General features: G+C 39.9%; 1 protein-coding gene across 1 annotated transcript; it reads right to left on the bottom strand.

Annotated features, from left to right (window-relative positions):
* Positions 1 to 1,185: 1,185 nt before the first annotated feature.
* On the bottom strand, positions 1,186 to 22,497 carry Atp6v1g3 (ATPase H+ transporting V1 subunit G3). The gene is made up of 3 exons (XM_076547518.1): positions 22,356 to 22,497; positions 11,967 to 12,067; positions 1,186 to 7,681 (listed from the first exon to the last, which is right to left on the bottom strand). The coding sequence occupies exons 1-3, from the start codon at positions 22,435 to 22,437 to the stop codon at positions 7,508 to 7,510; spliced, it is 357 nt and encodes a 118-aa protein (XP_076403633.1). The 5' UTR covers positions 22,438 to 22,497; the 3' UTR covers positions 1,186 to 7,507.
* Positions 22,498 to 23,562: the final 1,065 nt, after the last annotated feature.

Here is a 23,562-nt window from a genome sequence, read left to right as displayed (position 1 = left end):
AAACACTGCAGAGCACCAGGGACATCCAAGGAAAAGATAAAACCTAATATATATATATATATATATATATATATATATATATATATATATATGCTTGGAGAGATAAGCTTTCACAGGAGCCTGTGATGTCATAACTGGTTGCCTTTAGGATGGGACAGAGACCACTTGCATGTGTGAGGTGGCATCTGTGTACCCTGTGAACTCAGAGTCACAAGTGCATTTCACAGCCCTGCCTCACCTTCCAGGTTTCCTAGTTGTTTATATTGTTTTTGCATTGCTTTTGGGGGCGGGTGAGTGGGATGGGATAAGAAGATAATGGCCTTTGTTAGAAAGCAGGAAGGAATCGGAATGGACTGAACTGGACAGAAAGTTGAGACTATCATCCATATTCCAGGCAGAGAAGAGAAGAGGCAGAAACAAAGTTGAATGCGTTATAAGTTCATTCACGTGAAATTAGAGACAGTTTAGTCTTGGCTTCTGTATAGGGTGACACCCCTGGTTGTGAATGAGGAAACTAGCAATGGTTGCTCCAGTCACATGGGTGCAATGTGGATCTATGCCCGAGTGAGCAAAGGAGGATGGAGGTGTAGGCCTGCCGACTTCAGCCTCTGCCCTTAATTCTCGTGGGCAGGCAGTTACTTCCTGCTGACTGCGGTCCTTTCATCTTGTTTAAAATGTACTGTTCTTGAGCACGCTGCATGCTCAGCCAGCCCCATTAATGAGGCCAGTTCTACCTCTTGTCATCTCTCAACCCAGCTCTTATGTGCGTTCTAGCTGTAGATAAGGACCCACTTAGCACCCACCTGGCTTACTGTAGTGGCCTCCTATGCGAAACCCTTGTCTCCAGGTTTGCCCTTTCTTGCAAGCTGTCTGAGGGCTGCATTTGGTATCTGACACTGCACTACTGTGCTCCTCAAAGCTCCTCACCAGAGCCCTGTGCATTAGAGATGAAGAACACACTTCTTACAATGGCATAAAAGCCCCTTTATAATCACCTCTGAGCTTTTCAACAATGTGAGCTTTCTCTCTAAATAGGATTCTTTAGTTCCATCTGCATCATATTCTCTATCTGGTCATTTCTAATCTTCTCTCTGGCATGATACCCCTCTTTCCCTTCCAAATGCCAGGCTAACCCCCTACTCACACTCAGTTTTTTTCAGGTCCCTTAGCTTTTTTTTAAAAAAAAAAGATTTATTTATTTTTATTTTATGTGTATATGTGTATATCCCTGAGTGTATGAGCACCATGTGGTGGCAGGTAACTACAGAGTTCAGAAGACTGCATGTCCTAGAACTGAAATTACAAGTGGTTGTGAGCTGTCTGGTGCTGATGTGGGTGCTGGGAACTGAACCTGGGTCCTCTGGAAGAACTGCAAGTGCTGTTCCTCAATGAGCCATCTGTCAAGGTCCTCCCTAGGTTTTCTAGCAAAACAATGGGAGACTCTAAGAATGATGTAAGTTTTAACTATGTGAGATTCTTGTTTGACATTTTATAATCTCTGACATCTTCATATCGTAACAGTAACTACTGGATATGAGTAACATTAAATTCATTCATTAATCATTTACCAATATCATGCTCTAAGCATCAAGTTAGGTCCTAGGAGAAAAAGATGAACAGAAGCTATTCTGTCAGGATGGAAGTCACGCACGGGAGAGGTATGACAAACAGAACTAAGAACATGCACAATGGAAAGAGCCACGAAAGAAGTGCAAAGCCCCCCAGGTGGCTGCCTCCATCTTTCCTAGGGGCCAGAGGAAATGTACAGATTAGAGAAATATTAAAAGGCCAATGGGATTTGTCAGGCAGAGGAGGGATGAAGACAAATTCCAGGAGAGGGCATTAGCTTATCGTTATATCAACCGGCCTTGGTGCTAATATTTCACTTCCTACTGCTTCAGAGAGTACTGTGGTTTTGAGTTTTCCACCTCTAGCAAAGACTTGAGTTAATGAGAACGGTTAATGAGTATTAGACAGGATTACTCAGTCCACAGTGGGGGTGGGGGTGTTTTCAGGTTGATTCGCATTCACCGCCTGATCACAGACTTTGAAAGTCGTTTTGAAAGCAGCGGTCTATGAACCTTTTAAGCAGCACAATCAGAGCTCTTTAAAGCCTTGCTGATTCCAGCGCTATTACCATCTGAAACTCCTGTGTCAACTTGAATTCACATCGCATTCAGTGTTGATGGGTTTATTTGGGGTGTTTGGACATATTTACATTTGTGCTTAGGAAAGCATCTTTCTGAACTGTGACAGCAAACTGTGAATTCCACCAGGAAACAGGGCTTCAGAATATTGGCAAGGTTCTCATGTTCGCTGGAATCTCTATTTAAATATCTGTGGGGCCTGTCTTGCAGGACACATATGTTCTTATTAATTGATTGCACATTAATAAAAATAACAAGTTAACAGTTCTAACGCTTTTTCAATGGAAGTGCTAGCATGATAAAACAGGATCCCCTAAACTTCTGTTACTCTGGATTCTACTTAACTGAAGATGAAGAAATAAAAGAGTTGACTTTTAAAATGAGACACTCTTTCTATCATCCTAGCACTTAGGAGACAGAGGCAGAAGGACCAGTTCAAGGCCAGCCTGGACTACATAACAACACTCTGTCTCAAATGAGCAAACAAACAAATTACAGGTATGGGTGCATGCATGTTCACACACACACAGACACACACATTCACAAAGACTCACATACACCTGAGAATGTACGCACATGTGCATGCACACACATGCATACCTGCACACATGTGCATGAACACACATAAACAGGCACACACACACATGCACCCACAGTCATGAGCACATACACGTGCATGTATACATGCATTCACGCATGTGCACATACACAGGCACACACAAATGCACACACACAGAGATTCATAGTGCTTCAGGTATATTGACTATGGAATATTATAGTGAGTTTCTTTAGCTCTCTCTATTTTACAGCCTTCTTCAATAGACATATTCAGACCAGCCTGTTTGTTTGTTTTCTTTAACAATTTCCATTCTGACTACATAGAGCCGCTATAACTACACATACATGAATTCAGACATTATGGTCCAGTTTCTGTCAATCTTCCTCTTCAGCAACAATCATAATAAATACTACTTCTGCTTACAACAGCAATGCAGGAATTTAGTTGAACTGAGGATACTAGGAACCTAGTGCATTCAGATTCTACCTGATTTTAAACTGGAAAACTCCATTCACTGGAGCAGTGGGGTGAAGAGTGCAAGACACATGACAGAGCAGATTTATGACAGGGCAGAATTCAACAAGCTTAGTTAAATAACTGAGGATCAATGAGTGATTAATATGCTCATGTTGCAAGATCTCTGAACTATTTTAAGTCATTAGTAAATACTTCTTGTTACTTCCCAAAGAAAGGAAATGCTTTATACCAGTCCCTCCTTGCTCTGGCAATGCTAGGTGACCTCAAAAGAGTGTGAATCTGAGAACAAGAAGTGGGAGAGCTGGGCACAGGAAGTAGGAGAGCTGTGCACAGGAAGTAGGAGAGCTGTGCACAGGAAGTAGGAGAGCTGTGCACAGGAAGTAGGAGAGCTGTGCACAGGAAGTAGGAGAGCTGTGCACAGGAACTAGGAGAGCTGTGCAGAGACAGTGGGAGTTGATGAAGCAAAATCATTACCTTTCGATGATCTGTGCATTGATATGTATTCTTTTTTAGCACATTACTTCTAATAATACAGCTTTCTTTTCTTTTAGGATAATGATTTTGCTGTCCTGCTGAGAAGGAGTCTAGCTTTGTTTTAGTGCTGAAGGATGCTGACCTGGGGTCTTTGTTGGTGAGTCTAGAAATGGAAGCAGGCAGACTATCTGCCTTTTTCCAGCCTTCACCCAAGAGCTCCAATCTCACTTCAAAAGCATGACATGGTTCCACTCCAGATGCAGAATCAAATCATGATGACAATTAGTAGAAGCTAAAGAACAAAGTGTCCCTTTGTGTACTCAATGCTGCTGGTGATCCTGTTATGAATCTATAATCATCTTCTTAATTTCTAAATATGACCTCTTTCCTGGCCTCTTTTGAAGGTTCCATTGACTCTCAGATATCATTTCACTCATGATGCATTTGACAACTCCAGATCCAGTATGAACATTCTCATCTTTTTCCTGCTAATCTACTGAGCCCCTTGTTCGTCAGCCCGTACCCACAGTGGATTGTTGTTAGTGCAAGTGTCCCTGTCTGTGTGGGAGGCTACGACACTTGTGATCTGAATTCCATATCTCTTTCCCTCTAAAAGATTCCATTTCTATAAAGTTGCCTCTCTCTAGTCTTTATGTCAAATAGGACCTTGAATTTCAACTAGTTTATAAATATGATTTAAGATTTCCTATCCCTGTGATGGTCATAACCTAAGCTAACCCAGGCATACCACATCCATATTTCCCTCATAGGACAATACTATTTCCCTGATAATTTTTATACTTTCATAGCTATCCATGACTGCTCCTCCCCATCTCTCACATTCTCTTGTTGAGGGTATATGGTTCTGAGTCATAGATACATTGTGTTTTACTTAAATAGCTGCAGTCAAGACAATAATCACCCTGTTCTATTTGGTAAAAATCAATAAATAGAAATTGATTATCAATCAGGAGCTTATGGATCTTCTGGATGCTTAATGCAGTTAATATGTGGCTTTGCTGAACTAGGCTGGGCTAGTTCTAGAATGACCTAGGATAAGGTAACACTTTGGCTTTGCATATTCAACCAACAGTACTCTACCACTTCTAGCTAGAAAGCAGTAGTGGTGACTAACCCTAACCGATAACAGGTTTGGGCTCTTCTGTTTTGCAGAGGCACAGTCTCAGTATGTGGTGCAAGTCAGCTTCCCAGCCCTCCCCTGATCTGACATTACACACAAGAATCACCATCTGGCTAATTCTTGGCTTTGTGTATGCTTGCTACTATGGAGGAAAATATTGTGATCTTTATATTTATCTCCAAATTGGCAAACAGCACAGTTTTGTTTTCAGGTATAGTGAAGATGAGTAAGAACTCAGGAGGGTCCTTTTCCTTTTTGTAGTGTGTGCACAGAGCATCACAACAAGAATAGACAATTAAAATATGCTTAGGAGTGTTCGTTTCTCTATGAAGAACTGTGTGAACAGAAAAATCTTTTTAAGATAAGGACATGCTCACAAATGAGGCTTTTTGGTGTGACTGGAAAGGCTTTCAGCAAAGTGGGTTATCTCTGAGATATAGGAAATCTTTTCATATGTAAATAAAGTAAAACTTGGCAGCTGCACCATCTGTGAGAATGTGAGAGTTCTGGGAAATGAGTCATTCAGTAACAGAGATATGAAACCATTTTGAATGTAAAAATATGTGAGCTACTGGGTGATGGGGTTAGTACTTCTGGCAGTAGATCATCTCAGATTGACAAGGGGCATCAAGAAATTAACAAACATAAGTAGTGAAGGGAAAAATCTGTAAGTAGTTAATACCGCTTTTTAAAACCTGTCCAATTTCATAATTGGAATCAAATATTAAAATGCTTAGCAGAGACTCCCTAATTCTCTTGGCTGAAAAGAGTCTGAGGTATAGGGACAGTGAGCAGTGTGCCTGTGGGGTGTGTGGGGCAACAGACACACTCAGGACAGATGCCGCTTGCCAGTACCCAACACTCACTTCTTCCCTGTGTGGCACTGGCTCACTGGTGAGAAAACCATGTGCTAACTTTGATGTGCTCCTAAAGTGCTTAGGTGCCCCAAATAATCTTGTGTAGGTTCAGAAATTTGTTAACTTGTGATTGAGATAATATGCTTAAGTGTCCATATGCAGAAAACTGACTTTTTGGTTTTCAAGAGATGAGACTGAAAACTAAATCTCACCAGGCAATGCAAACCACAAGCTGTACCCAGAAGTGTCCACGCCATGGCTTTTCAAATGGGCAGCTCTCATCACTTTATATCTTTGACCCTCCCTCTCCCTCTCTCTCTTCCCTCCCCCTCTCCATAACTGGGTTCTCTAAATCTTAGTTGAAATTCCTCAACAGGGAGACAATGGAGACAGCTCCACTAGATGTCTGTTCCCCTTAAAGTAAAACATACACATTAGAGACAGGCTTGTTTGGAAGGTTTTGGACTTTTCTGTTTAGTAAGAAATACACTGTTTTTCCTGTAATGGAGAAATCTATCACCTAAAGCCCAGAAACTAATCTGATTGGTTTTTCTTATTCATAAAATTTGAAAACTAAGGAGCCCAATGGAATTTCTATTTTCTCCTGCTCATCAAACTTGAATATAAAGTTGACTATTTTTGAGATTCTAAAATATATAAAAATGATAATGATGTCTATCAACTTCTGATCTCACAGGAATTATAATTTGTCTACATATGGTATTTGAAAATCAACTGCTAGTAAAAGGTGTAATGGCACATGACTTAACCCCAGCACTTGGGAGGCAGAGGCAGGCAAATCTCTGTGAGTTTGAAGCCAGGTCTACAGAGTGAGTTCCAGTATAGACAGAACTACATAGTGGGACTTGTTTCTAAAAACAAACAAAAAACAACTTCAGTACTGCTAGTATCTAATATCCTCAATGGTGCATATTTAAACCTTCCTGGGATGCAACTTTGCAATAAGTGAAAAGGCCAAACACAGGTGTCATACTTCCAGGGTGAAGCCTGGGCTGCCACTGTTTCCCAGGCAACTCTAGGTAAAGTTCAGAGACTCTCATGGCCAGTATGAGAAGGGAACTAACACTTTCTCCACACTAGGACTAAGGGAATTTATACATTGAACTAACAAAGTACCCAGCGCACAGGAATTTAGCTCATTCAATACAAAGACCAAGATAAGGGTATACTAATTCACTATGTTGGAGGTTCACCTCTTTACAAACTACAAAATTTATCCAAGTATCTTCTACACTGTCATATTATCACTTTTTTTCTTAAAAACATGTATTTAAGAGAGAATAACATTATGTTGCTTGCAGTTAGGTAAATATAACAGGGATGGGATTCATTTCTTCTAAGGTGACCTGTAATGTTATTTCTCTCTATCTCTGTTCTTAGAAAGATTTCACTAACAATGAAATCCTATGGTTTTTCTCATTGACTGGTTAATTAAAGTCTTGGCATATTCACTTCAGGTGTATAAAATAAGGATCATAATCATGTTCTCCTTCTTAAAATCATTATATAGAAATTATACCTAACAGAGCACCTTCTAAGCCAACAAAAAGAGGTGTGAAAATATACCTTAGAAGGCTCTGGTGATAGTTTTCTGTTCAAGTGTCAGAAATCAAGTTCCTCCCTTTCTTAACTTACTTCAAATTAAATGCCAGCCATACTTATTTCCAGGATAGATGATACAGTGTTATTTATTTTTTAATTCAGGGCCATACGTGAAATGCGTGACACGAAAGTTTGTAGGTATCCAATAAACTTCCGATGCACAGTTTCAATCCCTTAATATTAACAGAACTCATCCCCCACTCCGTCCCCTTGGAATTACGAGGAGCATTCAGTTGGTGGCTCTGTAGTTCACATGGACTTCTGCTTTCATGTCACACACCATGCTTAGCAGCTGCTTGATCACACTTTCCATACATTTGTTATAGCTTTTGTGCAGTTCTTTTATCTTCTCTAGTGTTTGCTCTTCTACTTCATCTGAGAGGTGGCTATGAGAGCCCATCATCTATGAAAGCAAAAGATGAGATTTATTTGAACATATGCCAGGTCAAATTGAGTTATTTTATAAACTTCATCATAGTTTTGATGGTTGTTCTATGGTGTGTGTGTGTGTGTGTGTGTGTGTGTGTGTGTGTGTGTGTGTGAGCGTGTGCACACGCGCGTTTGCGCGCGGGTGTTAGAATGCTTTCTTCTTGGAACAGACAAGATTATGAAGACCATGGTTGTGATGGATGAACATCCCTAAAAACTCAGTGGACTCGTTCCATAGATTTCACTCAGGTTTCTAATTCTTAGGCCTTCCACATGCTTTTATATCACATTTAAAGCATTTGCAATAATTTTCATTCTATTCTCAAATTTCCTTTTGTTTACTTTCTGAATTCCAATTCCGGAAAGACAGCATTAAGCTCCCTGATTTTACAGAGCAAAACATGTAATTTTAAGGAAGATGTAGACAAAATATGTTGTCTGAGATAATTCACATGGAGATATCTATAGAAGATGTAGGACACCAAGCATAATGAAAGTTTTCACCTCAACTGGTTTCTTTCAGGTTGAAATATGCTTGTTCATTTAGTCGCTTTTAAATTTTAGACACAGTCAAATCTTTCCAATTGCTCTTTATTTAGCAGTGCTTCCTTTTATTTTTCATTTTCCCCATCCTATTATCATCTTCATCAAGTCATTTTTTTTGGTTTAAAATATAATGTAACAGAGATAGGTATCAATTTAAAGGAGTGCTGCAGTGAAACACTGGAAGGTTCTCCTTTACTAAAAGTTAAGTTTGCTCGGAATTCGTCTGTCTCCAAACTCAGCCTCCCATCCTTCTCGTTCTCCTCTTCTTTTGGAGAATGGATCTCATGCAGCCCATATTTGCCTCAAACTCACCATGTAGCTGATAATGACCTTGAACTCTTCATGTTCCTGCTTCTACTTCTCTAGTGCTGGGATTAGAGCATTTGTGTCACTATGCCCCATCTCTGGGTTCCACAAAGTGAACCCAGGACTTCATGCACGTGATGCAAACACTCTACCACCTGAGATACCACCCCAATTTGACCTTTCTTTCTTTTTTTTTTTTTTTTTTTTTTTTGGTTTTTCCAGACAGGGTTTCTCTGTGTAGCTTTGCGCCTTTCCTGTGACTCACTTGGTAGTCCAGGCTGGCTTCGAACTCACAGAGATCCGCCTGGCTCTGCCTCCTGAGTGCTGGGATTAAAGGCGTGCGCCACCACCGCTTGGCCAATTTGACCTTTCTTAAACATGGTTCTGTGAAGTAAGGACTACTGAGGGTTTCCGTTTCCTTTCTGTTTTAGTAGCTGTACACTCACTACAACCCCAGATATACAGCACTGACTGTCTTCTGTTGCAGAGTAGGTTACTTTAACTCCAGAAACGAGAACCTTTCTGGTTCTTAACCTTGAAACGAAACACAGTCCCAGCTGTTGGGTCTAAGTTCTTTTCTGTTTATATTCCAGGTACCAGGAGAACAAATCAAAGAATGTGATTCTGCAAGGCTACAGTCCCTGAGAGGAAAAATAACCTTAAGTAAAAGGGATTATGATAACTGAGTGTGTACGAAGTAGATGTAACCTATAGATGTGCATAGAGCCAATTTTATGTTTAAAAATAGTTGAGAACTACTTAACAAAATAATTCCACAAAATGCATTTAAAAAAATTCTAAACCCAGTGTCATAGTGGGTTTCTATAAAAATGAAATAAAGATTCAGTTAAAAGTCTTATGTGGTTAAAAAAAAATTGAAAGGCAAAAACTTGTCAAACTATTGCCTATGCTCAGCACATATTGCTGAAGTGAGAGGCTCCCTAGGTGTTACAAATAACTCAGTTCTTGTGTTTTGTAGTTGACATTATCCAAAGCCTGAACACTTGGGGGGTTTTATAAATTGGAAGTCAATCTCTCCATAGCATGCCTTGATACATGTAGGCTCAGAGTGTTGTTACTTAACTTCTATGTGCCCATTTTCAAACCTTTTGGAGACCCTTTCTGTAACCTTATAGCCTCATATTGATGCCGATGTTAAGAATTTCCAACACTTGACACTTTCCTTTATAATTTAAATATTCCAGGTGAAGGGACAGAACAAGGTGCTGACACCAAGAAGGGGACCATGCCAGGGACGACCTGCAACAACTATGCTTGATGTAGCACAGGCTCTGGTACTTTCATACCTTTGATCACTAAACTGTAACATTGATGTGGGAGCCCATTCTAGAGTGATGAGGTTTAATTACTGTCCAAAGCAGAGAGCACATCTTCAGTCAGATTTACATCTGATTGCATCCTTCCCAGGAAAAAAAGATTTCATGAGCTTTAAACCAAGCACTTTCTAAAATTCTGGTCAGTTTTGTTTTTACTTAAAAATAAAATGCAGTGGTCATTTCAGAAGCACCTACAGAAGATAATGAAAGCTGGCTGCTGTTGGTGATGGCTGTCCTCTCTTTTCTAGTATGTCATTCTCATGTCAGGCTTTGCTAGCCAGGATAAAGACACAGAGGAACGCTTACTATTTTGTTAGTTCAACGAGGGTCTATTGGACGTCTACCATGGAGCAGTAATAGGAAATCTAGGGAAACAACAGAGAACACAACAAAGAAGCCACAATTTCTGGACATATGGTCTAGAAAGAACGATGGATGATCACAATAAATGCAAATGTACAATATGTTAAATAGTGATAAAAGCTACAGAAAAAAATCAAAGACAACATTATTTTCCTTTATTTTTAGAAGAGGTCATTTCAGACAAGGTGGTCAGGAAAAGAGGCTAACGTTGAGCATGAATAAAGGAAGATGAGACTGTCTGGACAGAAGAGGGATGGGAAGCCCGAGATTAGTAAGAGTAAAGTCCCCGTGGATGGGGATTCTTTGTCCCCTTAGGAAGAGGAGCGTCGGTACAACTAGAATAGAAGAGTTTAAAAATATGCAGGAAATACAACCAATCGTGAGGGCTGTACTCACATGCGTGGATAAGAGAGAGTTTAGAATTTGGGTTTCTAAATACTGATAGGAAGAATTTATTTTTCCAACTGATCCACTCTATGCTAAGATTGTGTGTGTGTGTGTGTTTTGAGAATTGAACTCAGGGCCTAACACCTGCTTGGCAAGCACCCTACCACTGAGCTATAGTTTTAGCCTAACAAGGAAAATTATTTTGAACAAAGAACTTACTGAGAAAAGTTTTTTTTTTTTTTTCAATTTTTACAATTGGGTCCAATTTTTCAATCTCCATGAGTTCTTCATGTATTTCCCACTAAAAGGGTTTGTAAATGAATTTCTGAACTCTGTGCTTTTTTTTGTAATGGCAGGCTTTTGAATAGTATTATATTCATATTTTAATGGGGCAAAATGTATTATATGAACTTAGCTTTGCTATATAGAACTTAATGCTTTCTTTCAGACCTCTTTGCAACATGGCATGGTATTCTTTCTGAAAACATCATGCTCTTATTTTGCATTTATTATTTATTTTGTTATTTTTTTATATGTGTATGTACATGCAGAGACCAGAAAAAAAGTGTTGGATCTCCTGGAGCTGAAGCAGCAGGTTGTTTGAGCTGCCAGATATAGGTGCTGGGAATTGAACCCAGGTCCCCTGGAAGGGCAGGGAGACTCTTGAATCCTGATCCTCTCTCCAGCCCCATCACTCACCTCCCTTTTACTACACACTTCATACACTTAAAAAATGGTATAAAAAAGCCAGACTTTTTTTCGTATTTAAATGAAAAATTCACTGAATTAATGTATCCACTTGCCAAGGAATCATAAGGAAATCCTAGGGGATTTCTTTGTTTCTTAGCTTTTGAAACAGGGTTGGGATGCGTTGAGCTCTGGTCCTCCTCCATCTCCTGAGTCTGGGATTACATGTGTGTGTGGCACTAGGGAGCGGGGATGGGTATCTACATGCATCTGCTGAAAGAGAGTTGGTCTAACCAATTCAGTTCTGCATCTTTGCCTATCAGTGCCCACTCTGTTATTAACCATCAATCCACAAAACACTCATTTCTGTGGTAAGAATACTTCAACCAATCCTTTCAGTTGTCTGTCTGATGATGTGAACGTGAATTCCCACTATACATCAGACAACAACTGAGCAGTCTTTTTATATGAAAGTGAAACTAGGAACTCATTTAAGACTTGGTTGGATGTTCAGCCTTGGCCAGACTGTGTCTGCTGAAGCCCAGCAGATGGTTCTAGCATTCGGCCTCAGTCCTTACCCACAGGACCACCTCATCCGAGCACCTGGAAGTCAGCGCCCGGCATCTCCCTCACCTTGGACTGCTTCAGATGGAACTCCTTCTCCCTCTGCATTCGGTACTGGTCAGTCTCGGCCACAGCTTCTTCCTTAGCTTGCTTCAGTCGCTTCCCTTTTCCTGAGAAGCAACAGATTTCTTTTTACCCCTTAGAGCAGTGTAAATGATTGGAATTTTTTTTCTTCTGATACAGGGTCTCACTATGTAGCCCTAGCTGGCCTGGGACTTGCTTTGTAGACCAGGCTGGCCTCAAACTCACAGAGACCTGTCTGCCTCTGCCACCTGAGTGTTAGGATTAAAGATGTGCATCACCCCACCTGTAGTATTCAGTTAAGAACTAGCACTGCTCTTGTAGAGGATCTCCCAGCTCCCATTTCTAGGGCTCACAACTGCCTGCAACTCTGTGAGAGCATACATCATGTGCACAGGCGCACACACATTAACACATTTTAAAAATAATAATACAAATGTATATTTGGGCCAGAGAGCTAGCTCAGCCATTAAAGGTAGCTCATTTATCCTCTAGAGAAAACAAGTTTGGCTCCCAGCAAATGACTTTTCTTTAAAAGTACATTGATGAATCCCAACACACACACACACACACACACACACACACACACACACACACACACGTCCTACTATGTCAAACATTATTAAAATAATATTCAATTTTTTCTTTTTTCTTCAATTGGGTCCTTTAGAGCATGGAGTAGCAACTTTCTTTCACACTTATATGTTAAAATAAATTATCTACCCATATACTCACAGCAGTAACAGCCAGAGAACAGCTTTTAGCTGTCACTTACTCAGAAAAGACATTATTTGGTCAGATTTTTCTGTCCTGACTGGTTGCCAGGCATCCTTCAGTCCACACCAACTGGATCCTATTTAGCGCTGGCAGGCCTCCAAAATCACTGCAGACTGCAGCTCAGACTCTATCAAATGACTTTCAATTTTTAAGGCATTTTATTGGGATTTTTTTCTTCCCATTTGCTACTCTAGAATGTCTGATTAAGCCCCACAACACATCAAAGTAGTTTTTCTTATGGTAGCTTTCTCCGAGGGAGACTTGAAAGAGGCTGTAAAACCATTTGTTTTTAATGGTTGGGAGATTTAGCTAAGTACCCCCTTTGTTTTTATTAAGAGCGAAGGTGTAAGCCTTAAGCCACAAGACAAGGTAAGATGAAAGTCTTGAACAAACACAACAGTAGGCATCATTAGTCACACACATGAGGTGCATTCTTTTGACAACAGGCTGATCATAATGGCTGCTGTGTCCCCACCGGCCTCCATTTTCTAGGGGATAGGCATGAATGCTCAGTAGCATTAAAACTTTAAAGGGACTCTGGACTTTATTTTTTTTTCTCTTTTGGAATCTACTGCCTCCCAATGTCATTAAGATACCATATTCTTTGCTTATTTGACATGGTTTATTGTCTGATCATGTCTCAAGTTTAGGTTACAAATTTTGTTAACTGTAATACCGTACACAGTTTGAACTAGATAAGTAATCCTTATTAAATAGCCAGAAGGGATTTAAAACATTTTCAATTGTATTTAATAATAATAATAATAATAATAATAATAATAATAATAGTAATATTATAATTATCATTATTGTGTGTATCTATGTGGGTGGATAAGAGAGTGTGTGTGTTCATGCCAAGATGTATATGGCCATCAGAAGAAAACTCACTCTGCAGAATGGGTTCTTTCCATACACCTTTGTGTGGGATTAAACTCAAATTTAGCCCTTCCAGGTAAGGGCTAAACTCTTGAGCCACCTCACTGGAACAACAAGAAGAAACAGTCTTAATATAAACATTTATTTGTCGCCTGCAACTTTGTAGCATTTGTGCCGGGTGCAGATTGCTTCTAAATTTCTCTCCTGGCTAGGCACGAGTTGTTTTAGTAGTCACTGAAAATGTGTTTAGAATAAAGACAGATTCACTTGGATGGAACTAGGCAACACTTGTTCAGAATAGGTAATTAGCAGCCTTGTTTACACTTACTTTAAATACAGAGTCTGATGGAAACTAGTATTGTCATGATGCTTCGAGGCTTATCGAAACACTAACAGTAAGGCTTCTCTTCTACCTACTTCCTTAATGCTGCTGTCAAGTGCATACTCCGAATGCTTCAGGACATTATGGCTCTACCTATTTTATGGCAATAAACACACCCTATTCACAGAGATTCCCTTGTCACATCTTGTCATTAACATCAGGATAAAAATACAAAATATCTTAGTATTTTCTTAGTGATAATGACTTGTATACATAATTACCTTACAAAATGAATGGGGCAAAACATCCCCTTTCCCCATCTTAATCCCATATGTACAATGGCTGGTTTCAAAGTTAAGACTCTAGTACATTTTTCAAAAAAGGCAATAAAAAGAAAAGCTCGGTGTGCCCTACCCTTGAGCAGAATCCAGCACTGCCCTAAGAGGCTCCACCACACAGTGACAGGCTGAGCCTGTCTGTGATTCCCCTGTCATGGCACCGGTCACCTGCTGGTTCTCATTCAATTACAGAGGAGAGCCACAGGAAATCACTGCTGGCGCAGCAATTTTCTGGATAGACTCAGCAGCTGCCGCTGTGTGAGAGCCTGCACATGCTACACCTGATTTAACCCAGTGGAAGAAATGGAAGCCTAAAGCCGATGGTTTAGTTAGAGGTGAAGTGAAATGCATTCATCAAATCCACTCATATTAACCTCTAGCTTGCTTCTCTCTGTGTATGGGAAGAGTGCCAAAATTTGAAAGTATACCTATTTCTTAAGTATTAAAACACAGTTACTATGAACCAAAAGAAGTTCATATTTTTTTATTCCCAATATATTCTGTATCAAACGTAGAGGTGATAATATGGAACAACCTGAATTTTTGTATAGCAGTTGAATTTATGCACCCATAGTACTTATGAGGATACACAGACTTATAAGGCCAAGAGTTCTGATTTTTGATTCAGAAAATGTTTCATTGTATGCACCATGACTTTAAATAATGTTGAGAAGGGTGCTGTAGAGTGGTTTCAGAGGGATGGGTTTCCTTTAGTCTCTCATTATTTGTTTGGTGTTGAGCATAAAGCTGGACACAGAGAATGCACAAGTGCCTGTCACATTTAGTCCTTGCCATGGAAAAGGTGCTATTAATTCAACATAGTTTGGAAATAAGTACATCCTGCCCTAGCTTCCAAGAAGAGCATTATCAAACACACAAAATCTTAAAGTGTAGATGTAACTGTCTTATTAAATAAGAAACACAGAGCCAATACAGAGATGAAAGTCAAGAGGTCAGAGCAATAACTAAGAGCTAAAAACCTTACCCTTCACTGTCGCTATTGTCCTTCCTCTCCGAAAAAGACCTACTTCCTGTGTGTTTGTGCTTTTTATTGACTTTCTATTCTGCCTTCTCATTGGTTGTAAACCGAACCACATGACCTCCTCGTCACTGCATGTCTGTACAGACCTCCAGGTCTTCTATGGTTGTTATTGAGATTAAAGACGTGTGTCTCCATGCTGGCTGTATCCTTGAACACACAGAGATCTGCCTAGCTCTGCCTCCCAAGAGCTGGGATTAAAGGCGTGTGCCACCAACACCCGGCTCTGCTATGGTTTGCTATTAGCTCTGACCCCCAGACAACTTTATTAACATACAAATAAAATCACATTTCAGTACAAATAAAATATCACCATATTAAAGAATATACAAGCTCCTAAGAAATCAATGATGCATAAATATTGCTTCTATATGCTCTGCAATCACTGAAAATCACATTTATAGAGAGAAACTTCTACCCTTAAACTTATGGAACACAGGGGCTTCTCTTCAGCCTCTCTCCATCATCTTCTGTCTTTATGCTAACATTATAAGCCAGGGTTCCAAACAGACAGCTTTGTCATGGGCTCCAAGAAGACTATTGGGGGGAGCTTCAGAAGAAATATGGAGGGAGCCCAGACAGTCGTAAGGATGGACAGGGCGATCTGGGATTTGAAAAAGGACAAAAGGTCTGTTCTAAGCCAGTTTGACAGACATTGTAATTAACTCCACCTGAATAAAGTCAGTCGATTTTACATGTATGGCCTGTTAGGCAGACAAACCTGTTCTACATTTAACCAGTCATCACTTAGAGGTATTCTGTAATTTTTTTTTTTCTGGAAAAGAAAAGGGAGGTTGAGGTAACTGAAGTGATGTTCTAATGTGTGGGGCAAGAATTAAAAAAAATTATCTGGGGCAAGCTACAAGTGGTTTTGTGTAGGAGATGGGAGGCAATGTTCAAATGCAGACTTCTTAGCTGCATGCCTAGGGCAGGCCAAGGAACTGTGTGTCCTAAGATCCAAATAAGCCCTGAAGACACAAAGAAAGACTCTCTGTTGCTTGGACTGTTATTTTCTGTAAAGGGAAAATGGGCTTTCTTTTTATTAGCTTCGAAGGGAATCAGAATTACACAGTAGATATCACACAGAAGACAAAAACCATGAGCTAGTTACTTAGAATTGCTGAGTCTCTGTTCTCATCCAGACAGGAGTAATCATCTATTACATAGAGTCATCCTGAAGATTAGCCACGGATATTAAGGAAGTGCTGAGCAAAAAGGAGTTGTTTAATGATTTTGAATACTTTTAGGTAAGACACATGAAGACAGGCCCTGGTGTGTCACTAGAGCCTCCTGAAGGCTCCCCTGAGAATATCCAAGGGCTGATAATCAGAGTACAGTTGGACAACCAGGTCTGCAACTCAGGAGGATGGATTGGGAGGGAAGAAGATTTGCATGTCAGTCATACAGGTCTTTGTATGTGCTAATTGTGGCAATGGTGTTTGGGGGGAAATCAAAGGAGAGTATACAGAATGCAAAGAGGGCTATGATTTTAAGGTGGGTAAATACCAACAGTCAATCTTCAAAGAAAAAGGCATATGATAGAGAAGTAAAGAAAACCAAAAGAGAGAGGCCATAACTAACAGTATACATGCTACAGAGAACTGAAGTGAGATACCTAGTCAATTAGTATTGCTAAATATCTAGTGTATGTCACATATTAGTCCAGATCTTTGGATATAGCAGTGTATGGTCACAAACCTTGCTGTCAGTCTGTATTCTGAATGTAATCCAGGAGACAGATAGTGGACAACATGTACATACTATGACATGGATATTGAGCACATGAAGAATAAAGGAGTCTAGGCGTAGAGATAAGTTGTGACAGGTTGTGGTTAATATAGGTGAGGTTTCTTGGATGCAATGGCAAGTGAGCACAGGAATAAGACAAATGGCCCTGCAGTGACCTGAAGGGAAAACCTCACCCAGGTAAAAGGGACACCGAGCACAAGGTCCTGAGGTAGGAAGTATGATGTGCTAAAGAAGACCTATTCTACCTAGAAAAACATTTTTGGTTTGGGGGGGCTTGTTAATATGATGATAAAGCCTTCTTGATTTAAAGAATGCTATTATTTTTCTCAATTGTTAAAAAGCAATGGAAAAATAAACAAGGCATCAGGAAGAGAAACAAAACAAAGCAAACAGCAATGCCATCTCTGGTGACCATGATTGCTACCAAGCCTACATCTGATTCTTTCCCTTTACCTCTGTGTTCCTTGATGTTTAATGTACTTTTCTTTCCGTTACATTTTCCTTTTCAAAATTATAAGAAAACTGTATAAATCTTGGATTAAATATAACCAAATGCTGTTACTAAACAAAAATGTTCTGTAGTTTTTATATGACCTACTCAAAGATGTGAAAACACAGTATACTCAAGAAATACTGTTAGTCCGTGGATTATAAAGAAAGAGGACATATTTACAGGCCTGCAAAGTATATAAGACAGGGCCATGAAATTTTATACAAGACTTTTATTTTATTAGTTTATTAAAAGTCATGTACTCATGAAGCAAAACATCTAGTTGTAGAGTTAAGCTTTTATTAAATAAAGGAGCTTGTTCAAATAACCTGATTATCTTCAGATTTGGAAACAAATGGGTGAACTGCTGCCTTACAAGAACTGGCAGGTGATAAGACTCACAAAAACAAGGCTGAAGGACTGTGTGAGCTGATGTTAGTTAAATAGGAAGCAGAGATGTTTCTTAAGTAGATTTTGCATCAAAATGATTCAATGGTAGACTCAGAGGACAGAACACCAACATTTGAAAGGCAATTCTGTTGTTTATTCTTTGGAGGACTATGAATAGATGAGATTGCCTGGGCTCTTGGTATATAGAATGAAGTATCAAACCCTTTGTCTTAGCACAATTACTCAAGACCACATTATGAGGTGATATTGTTCACAGAACTATTCTGAGATGGAGGAAGTGGGCACAGTCAGGTGAGGGGGTGACCTGCTGAGGCCATGCAGGCATTAAGAAGCAGAAGTTGGATTTGTAGCAGGCAGAACAGCTCTAGGCAGAGGGGACTGAGTGAGTAGAGAGCCAGGGGGTGTTCCTTTACTCATTCTAATCACCTGTAGCTCCAGAGAAGTCTTCAAATTCTTGTTAGTTTTTCTCATATCCAGATGCAAATATTTATGTGCTTATCATAGCTTTTGGTGTACATCCTATGATGCAGTTTATACCTTTTAATGGAGCACATCAACCATTCTCTAAAGCTTGAAGAGAAGATAACTGAAGTGTTCATGAAAGGTCATGGCACATGTTATAAGATGGTTTAAAAATACAGGCTCTTTATATGATGTTGAACTTCACACTTGAGGACATTTCAAAAGAGCAACTCTCACATGGAGCTCTGGAGTATTTTCATTTGCAAGAGAGCACACTTCACAAAACCACCATGTATTTCAGAGGAGGACATGTCTCCTGCCCTCCTGTTGGTGCTGATACCTTGGATTTCTAATTTAATTCTGAGCGAAGCCTCAGCTCAATGCCAGATCTGGATCTCCAGAGCGAGTCTATGATGTCCCCTTGTAAAAATGTAGCTTGTCTTGGAGTGAAATATTGCTTCTGTTTTGATTAATGAACAGCACACAGAGAATGCTGACTCCAGGTATGACAAAGTACAGTAAGCCTGTTGTCCCTTTATAAGCACCACAGCTGCTTAGCAGGTAAGAATATGTGTGAGAGCCTTACAATCAGTTTAAGCTTTCTCTGTCAAGGTTTCCCTGCATAGGAGCTGTAGACCTGGCAGCAAGACTAAACAAGAATGATCAGACTGCTTCCCTCCACTCTATACAATTTTTCTATTATTTATACTTACAGCAATATACGTCAAGAATGGATATTATAAACAAAATAATTCTATATATTCAGTTGGCAGTCATACACACACAGTTTTCTTCTTCAAATATCTTGATTACTAGTCACATTATAGATTGTAGAGACCAATATAGCCATGTGAAGTCTATTTTTTAATGACTGAAGTTCAGAGATGCAAAATAATTTGTATGAAGAAACACAGATGTTTCACTTGAGTGGATGGATTTTCTTCTCTGTTGTCTCATAACCAGGCTTTCCCACCTGGTCTGCAGGTCCATCTGCTCTCCTCAAACCATCTCTGTCAGTCACCAGTGAGGATCTTCAGAGTTGGTTGCTACAGGCCTCACCAACTTTGGGAGAATTCCTCCTGGTGCGCTACTTCTACAGTCCCTTATCCGTATCCCTCCAAGTGTGTACCCGTTCTATTACGTAACAGCTTTGCTGGGATCTCAGGCAGCCCTCCTTAACGGACTAGATACATTTTTTTTCTAGCATCAACATGTACATACCACCACCTCTTTGCTCTTGGATTTTCCTAAAACAGCAAACTATGCTAATTCCATTTTTTTTTTCTGTAGGAGGCCTACATCTCCTAATTCCATTTTTTTTTCCTGTAGGAGGCCTCCATCTCCTTTTTTTAAACATGTCTCTGTTTCCCTCTCTTGTAAATGTATGCTCACCCACCCCACTGAAGCAACCACCTGAAATTCTAATTTTCTAATAGATGGATTTAAGAAAGAGAAGGTGATCTATTATATCCCTTACTCCAAATCTCTAAACTTCCTATATATCACATTTTCAGATGAAATTTTTTTATGGAAAATAAAGTAGCTGTGTTTGTTGAAACAGTGACTATATGTGCCCCTGTCGTTCCTCTGTCTCATTTGAATGGGTATTCTTCAGGAAGGAAGAACGGAGGTGCACTCATGCAGCGAGATCAACAGGGCTTAGAACAAGTAAGCGCGACAAGCCTTCTCATCCAACTGAATGAATGAAATAAAAACTACTGCAATATGAGAGGAGGGTCAACACACCGAGTATATAGAGTGGAATTTCTCTCTGCCACAGATCCCTTAAAAACTGAGTAAGACGGGTGCTGCTGTAATGAAACCGCCACCTGCTGACAGTAAGAGGAAAACAACCGCGTTCGGTGCGACCTGTCCCCAGGCCTCTTCGTGACACAAGAAGACCCACTGACAGGCTCTGCAGATCTTAGCTCACCAGTGCTGGGAGGCAACATGTTTTTCAAAATGTTTTAAAATTTGATCTATATACTATTAAAGGCTGATTAGTTGATTGTTATTAACTGTTAGCTAATTGTTGTCTCAGATATTCATGAGCTAAGAAAGACATAGTATATTAAATAAATTTGTGTACATACATCCACGCATGAAGCTGTCAGCTAATAAAATGACTGTTTGGAGCACAGATAATAAAATATGTATTTTAATATGATTTCTGAGTAATGGCTACCCAAAGCCAGCATATTCACTTCGGAAAGAGAAAGAAGTTGGGCTTTTATCTATCTTCTTTGAGAACTCAGAGGCACAATGCCCTCAGTGGCGCTCACCCATAAACAACTTGCATAATTAGTAATATTTCTTCTTTGAACACTTTGAATAGAGAAAGAGAGCTGGCATTCTTTATTGGAATCACAGAATAATCTATCAGACATTACCACCCTTGAAGCAAAGACAACATCGCTATTGTATCTTATAATATTTTGATTTTCCAGATGTTTTGAATGTGAGTAGAGAAATTTGAATACAAGACTTTAGAATTTTCTAGACTGTTTAAGTTGGTAGCTTCTAGACCATTTGGCTTTCTACAAAATTACTGCATTCATGCCGCCTTGTGATTGCATGCATGGTTTTGTCATAAGAAAAGGATGTAGAGATGTCAGTAATGGTTTCACACAGCTTCCTCCTTCCTGCCTTTGCTGTCAACCCCCCTAGAGTCTTCCCTTCTGTTGTTGGTGCTCACACGGCTGAGTGTTCAGGAACCAATTCACCGTGAGGAAGGGAAATGATTTTCTTGTCACTGTAAACATCAGAGGATCAACGGACACTGTCTACCTGCTTCCTTTTTGTCAACCAGAAAGTTACATAAGCAACATTTTAGAGACACAGCAGCTCCCTCCCTCTCGGATTTTGAATCAATTTGCAGATATAGCAGGAAAAATCATGATGAAGAAGAATGGCGCCTCAAATTGTTATAAATTGCATAATAAATTATATTAGCTAGAATCCTGGGAAAAACATAAATCTTGACTTGGGGAACCAGAATTCAAGAAATCGGTCTTGTATAAAAATTATGTAAACTTCCTATACTGTATTGTTTAGGAGTTGGCTGCAGACTCAGACCCGATCCAACCCTTGTCTGTTCCATATCTTCTCTGTGTGACCCTGAGCATGCTTTAAAATGCCTCTTAGCATCATTTCCTCTCTTTCTACAAAGATCATTGTGAAAGAGTAAACCAAGTAAATACTGAGCATGGCGGCTGACACCATATTTTCAATTTTTAAAGTATTACCTTTGGCAAATCATAAAACCTCATTTATTTTTTGCTTTGCTTTCATGAAATAGGAATACTATTGACGCCTTATTCATACTGTGAATGCCAATGAGAGTAGGAAGAAAACTGGAGTTTATTGAAGACACTCACACACAAGCATATAGATCTATGATTAAACAAGAAGGCAGTGAAGGAGAATACAACAGAAACACTTAAAATGGTAGGATATAAAAGCTACCCAGAGAGGGAAAAAAAGCTATTGAAATTTTATCCCAATTAATGGAACCACAAACGACTGTTTACAAAACATCAGTAATCTGCTCTAGTTGCTGCGCAGTGATGGACTTGGTTTGAAAGTTGCCTGTCTCTTAACCTCTTCACAGTATTGTGCAAACTGAGACGTGGGCTTGTGAAGGGAGATGCGGAGACAGGCTTAAGGCTACATCCATAACCTTATTAATCTGGAATTGTCCATTTAGCACATGGCCTCTCACAAACATCCCAATTAACAAAAGCCCATCCCTGCTGTGGCAGTGTAGAGTCTATGGCTGGCTAGTTCCTGAGAACTACTTAAGCTTTCACAGAGAAGTGATAACGTCACACTTTAAATGCCTGAAAAAGAGGCCTGGGGTCCTCTCCTTTGTCCCTCTGTAGTTTCTGACCAACCCCTCACAGGTGATACTTACTCTTCTTTGCTTCCTCTAGCTTGTCCTTGGCCCTTTTCTCTGCCTGCAGGAGCTGTTGGATCCCCTGAGACTGGCTGGTCATGGTGCTTTGCTCCGTGGAAGGTGACTTCTGTGGAAGCTGGGACACACAGGCCCTTTTATCCCCTACTGGATAGCCACAGAACTCAGCTTGTTTTGGCAACAGTGAACCCATAGCTGTTTGTTCCCAGCTTGCCTGATGGGACCAGAGAGCTAAGTGCCAAGGTGAGCTCAAGGAGGAATCCAGAAAAGCAAGGTAGTCACTCCAAGAAGTTGAAAATTCACTTTGCCTCTGACTTCAACTCTCTGTGTACAAGTCAGCTCTAATGGGCTGCTGGATTTACTTACAGAGGAAAGGGTAAGACATTGTTAGGTATGCTTGTTTCCATCATATACCCCCAAATACTGACGTGTCACTGAATTACCTTTCAGGCTGCAACATTTCCCCCTGTTCCTTGTCCCTGCAATACTTATCTTAGGCCTTTATCTGTCTCTGCTTGAGGAAAATTGATTTTCCTTCTTTGAGGAAGGGTATTTTCTGGCTTTGTTGGAGAGGGTCTATTCTCTTCCTGTCCTAGGCCTCAGGTGATAGGAAATAAAGACCAAATGGGACACATTGTGTCGTTCTCTCGTACTGCTTTGTTGAAGTTCAAGATGATCTTACTACAGTGTCTAAATCAATAATAAGAGAAATGAGTACCACGCACTTGAGGTTAATTTAAGCACGCCTTTTCTATTACACCTATTTACAATGAACAATGATGCCCTCGTAGTTCATCTGATTCTGTCCAGTAACCGACGAATCAGAAAGCCACTCACAGTAAAGAATGCAATGTAATGTTTATATATATCCCACACTTTGATTGGAAAGGAGGGGTAAATCTCTTTTTAACTCAGACTCTGATGTACAGATTGGCTTTTCATGGCCTTTGGCTTCATAAGTAACACTTCTGGTCTGTCAGGGTTAATTTCTATCAATAGGCTCCTTGATTTAAAAATTTAAAAAAAAATTGAGAGCTATGCCTTTTAAAGGTTAATATATATATATATATATCCTAATTCTTTATTGATTCTTTGGGAATTTAACAACATGCACCCCAGTCCCGCCTACTTCCCGATCCTTTCATATCCACCTCTCACCCCTGTAGCATCCTCCCCAAAAGACCCCCCCAAATTAATTAAAACCAAA

Source organism: Peromyscus maniculatus, chromosome 11 (assembly GCF_049852395.1).
Source record: "Peromyscus maniculatus bairdii isolate BWxNUB_F1_BW_parent chromosome 11, HU_Pman_BW_mat_3.1, whole genome shotgun sequence".
Lineage (NCBI taxonomy): Eukaryota > Metazoa > Chordata > Mammalia > Rodentia > Cricetidae > Peromyscus > Peromyscus maniculatus.
Note: the sequence above shows the minus strand (reverse complement) of the source record. Positions and strands in the feature narration are given on the sequence as shown.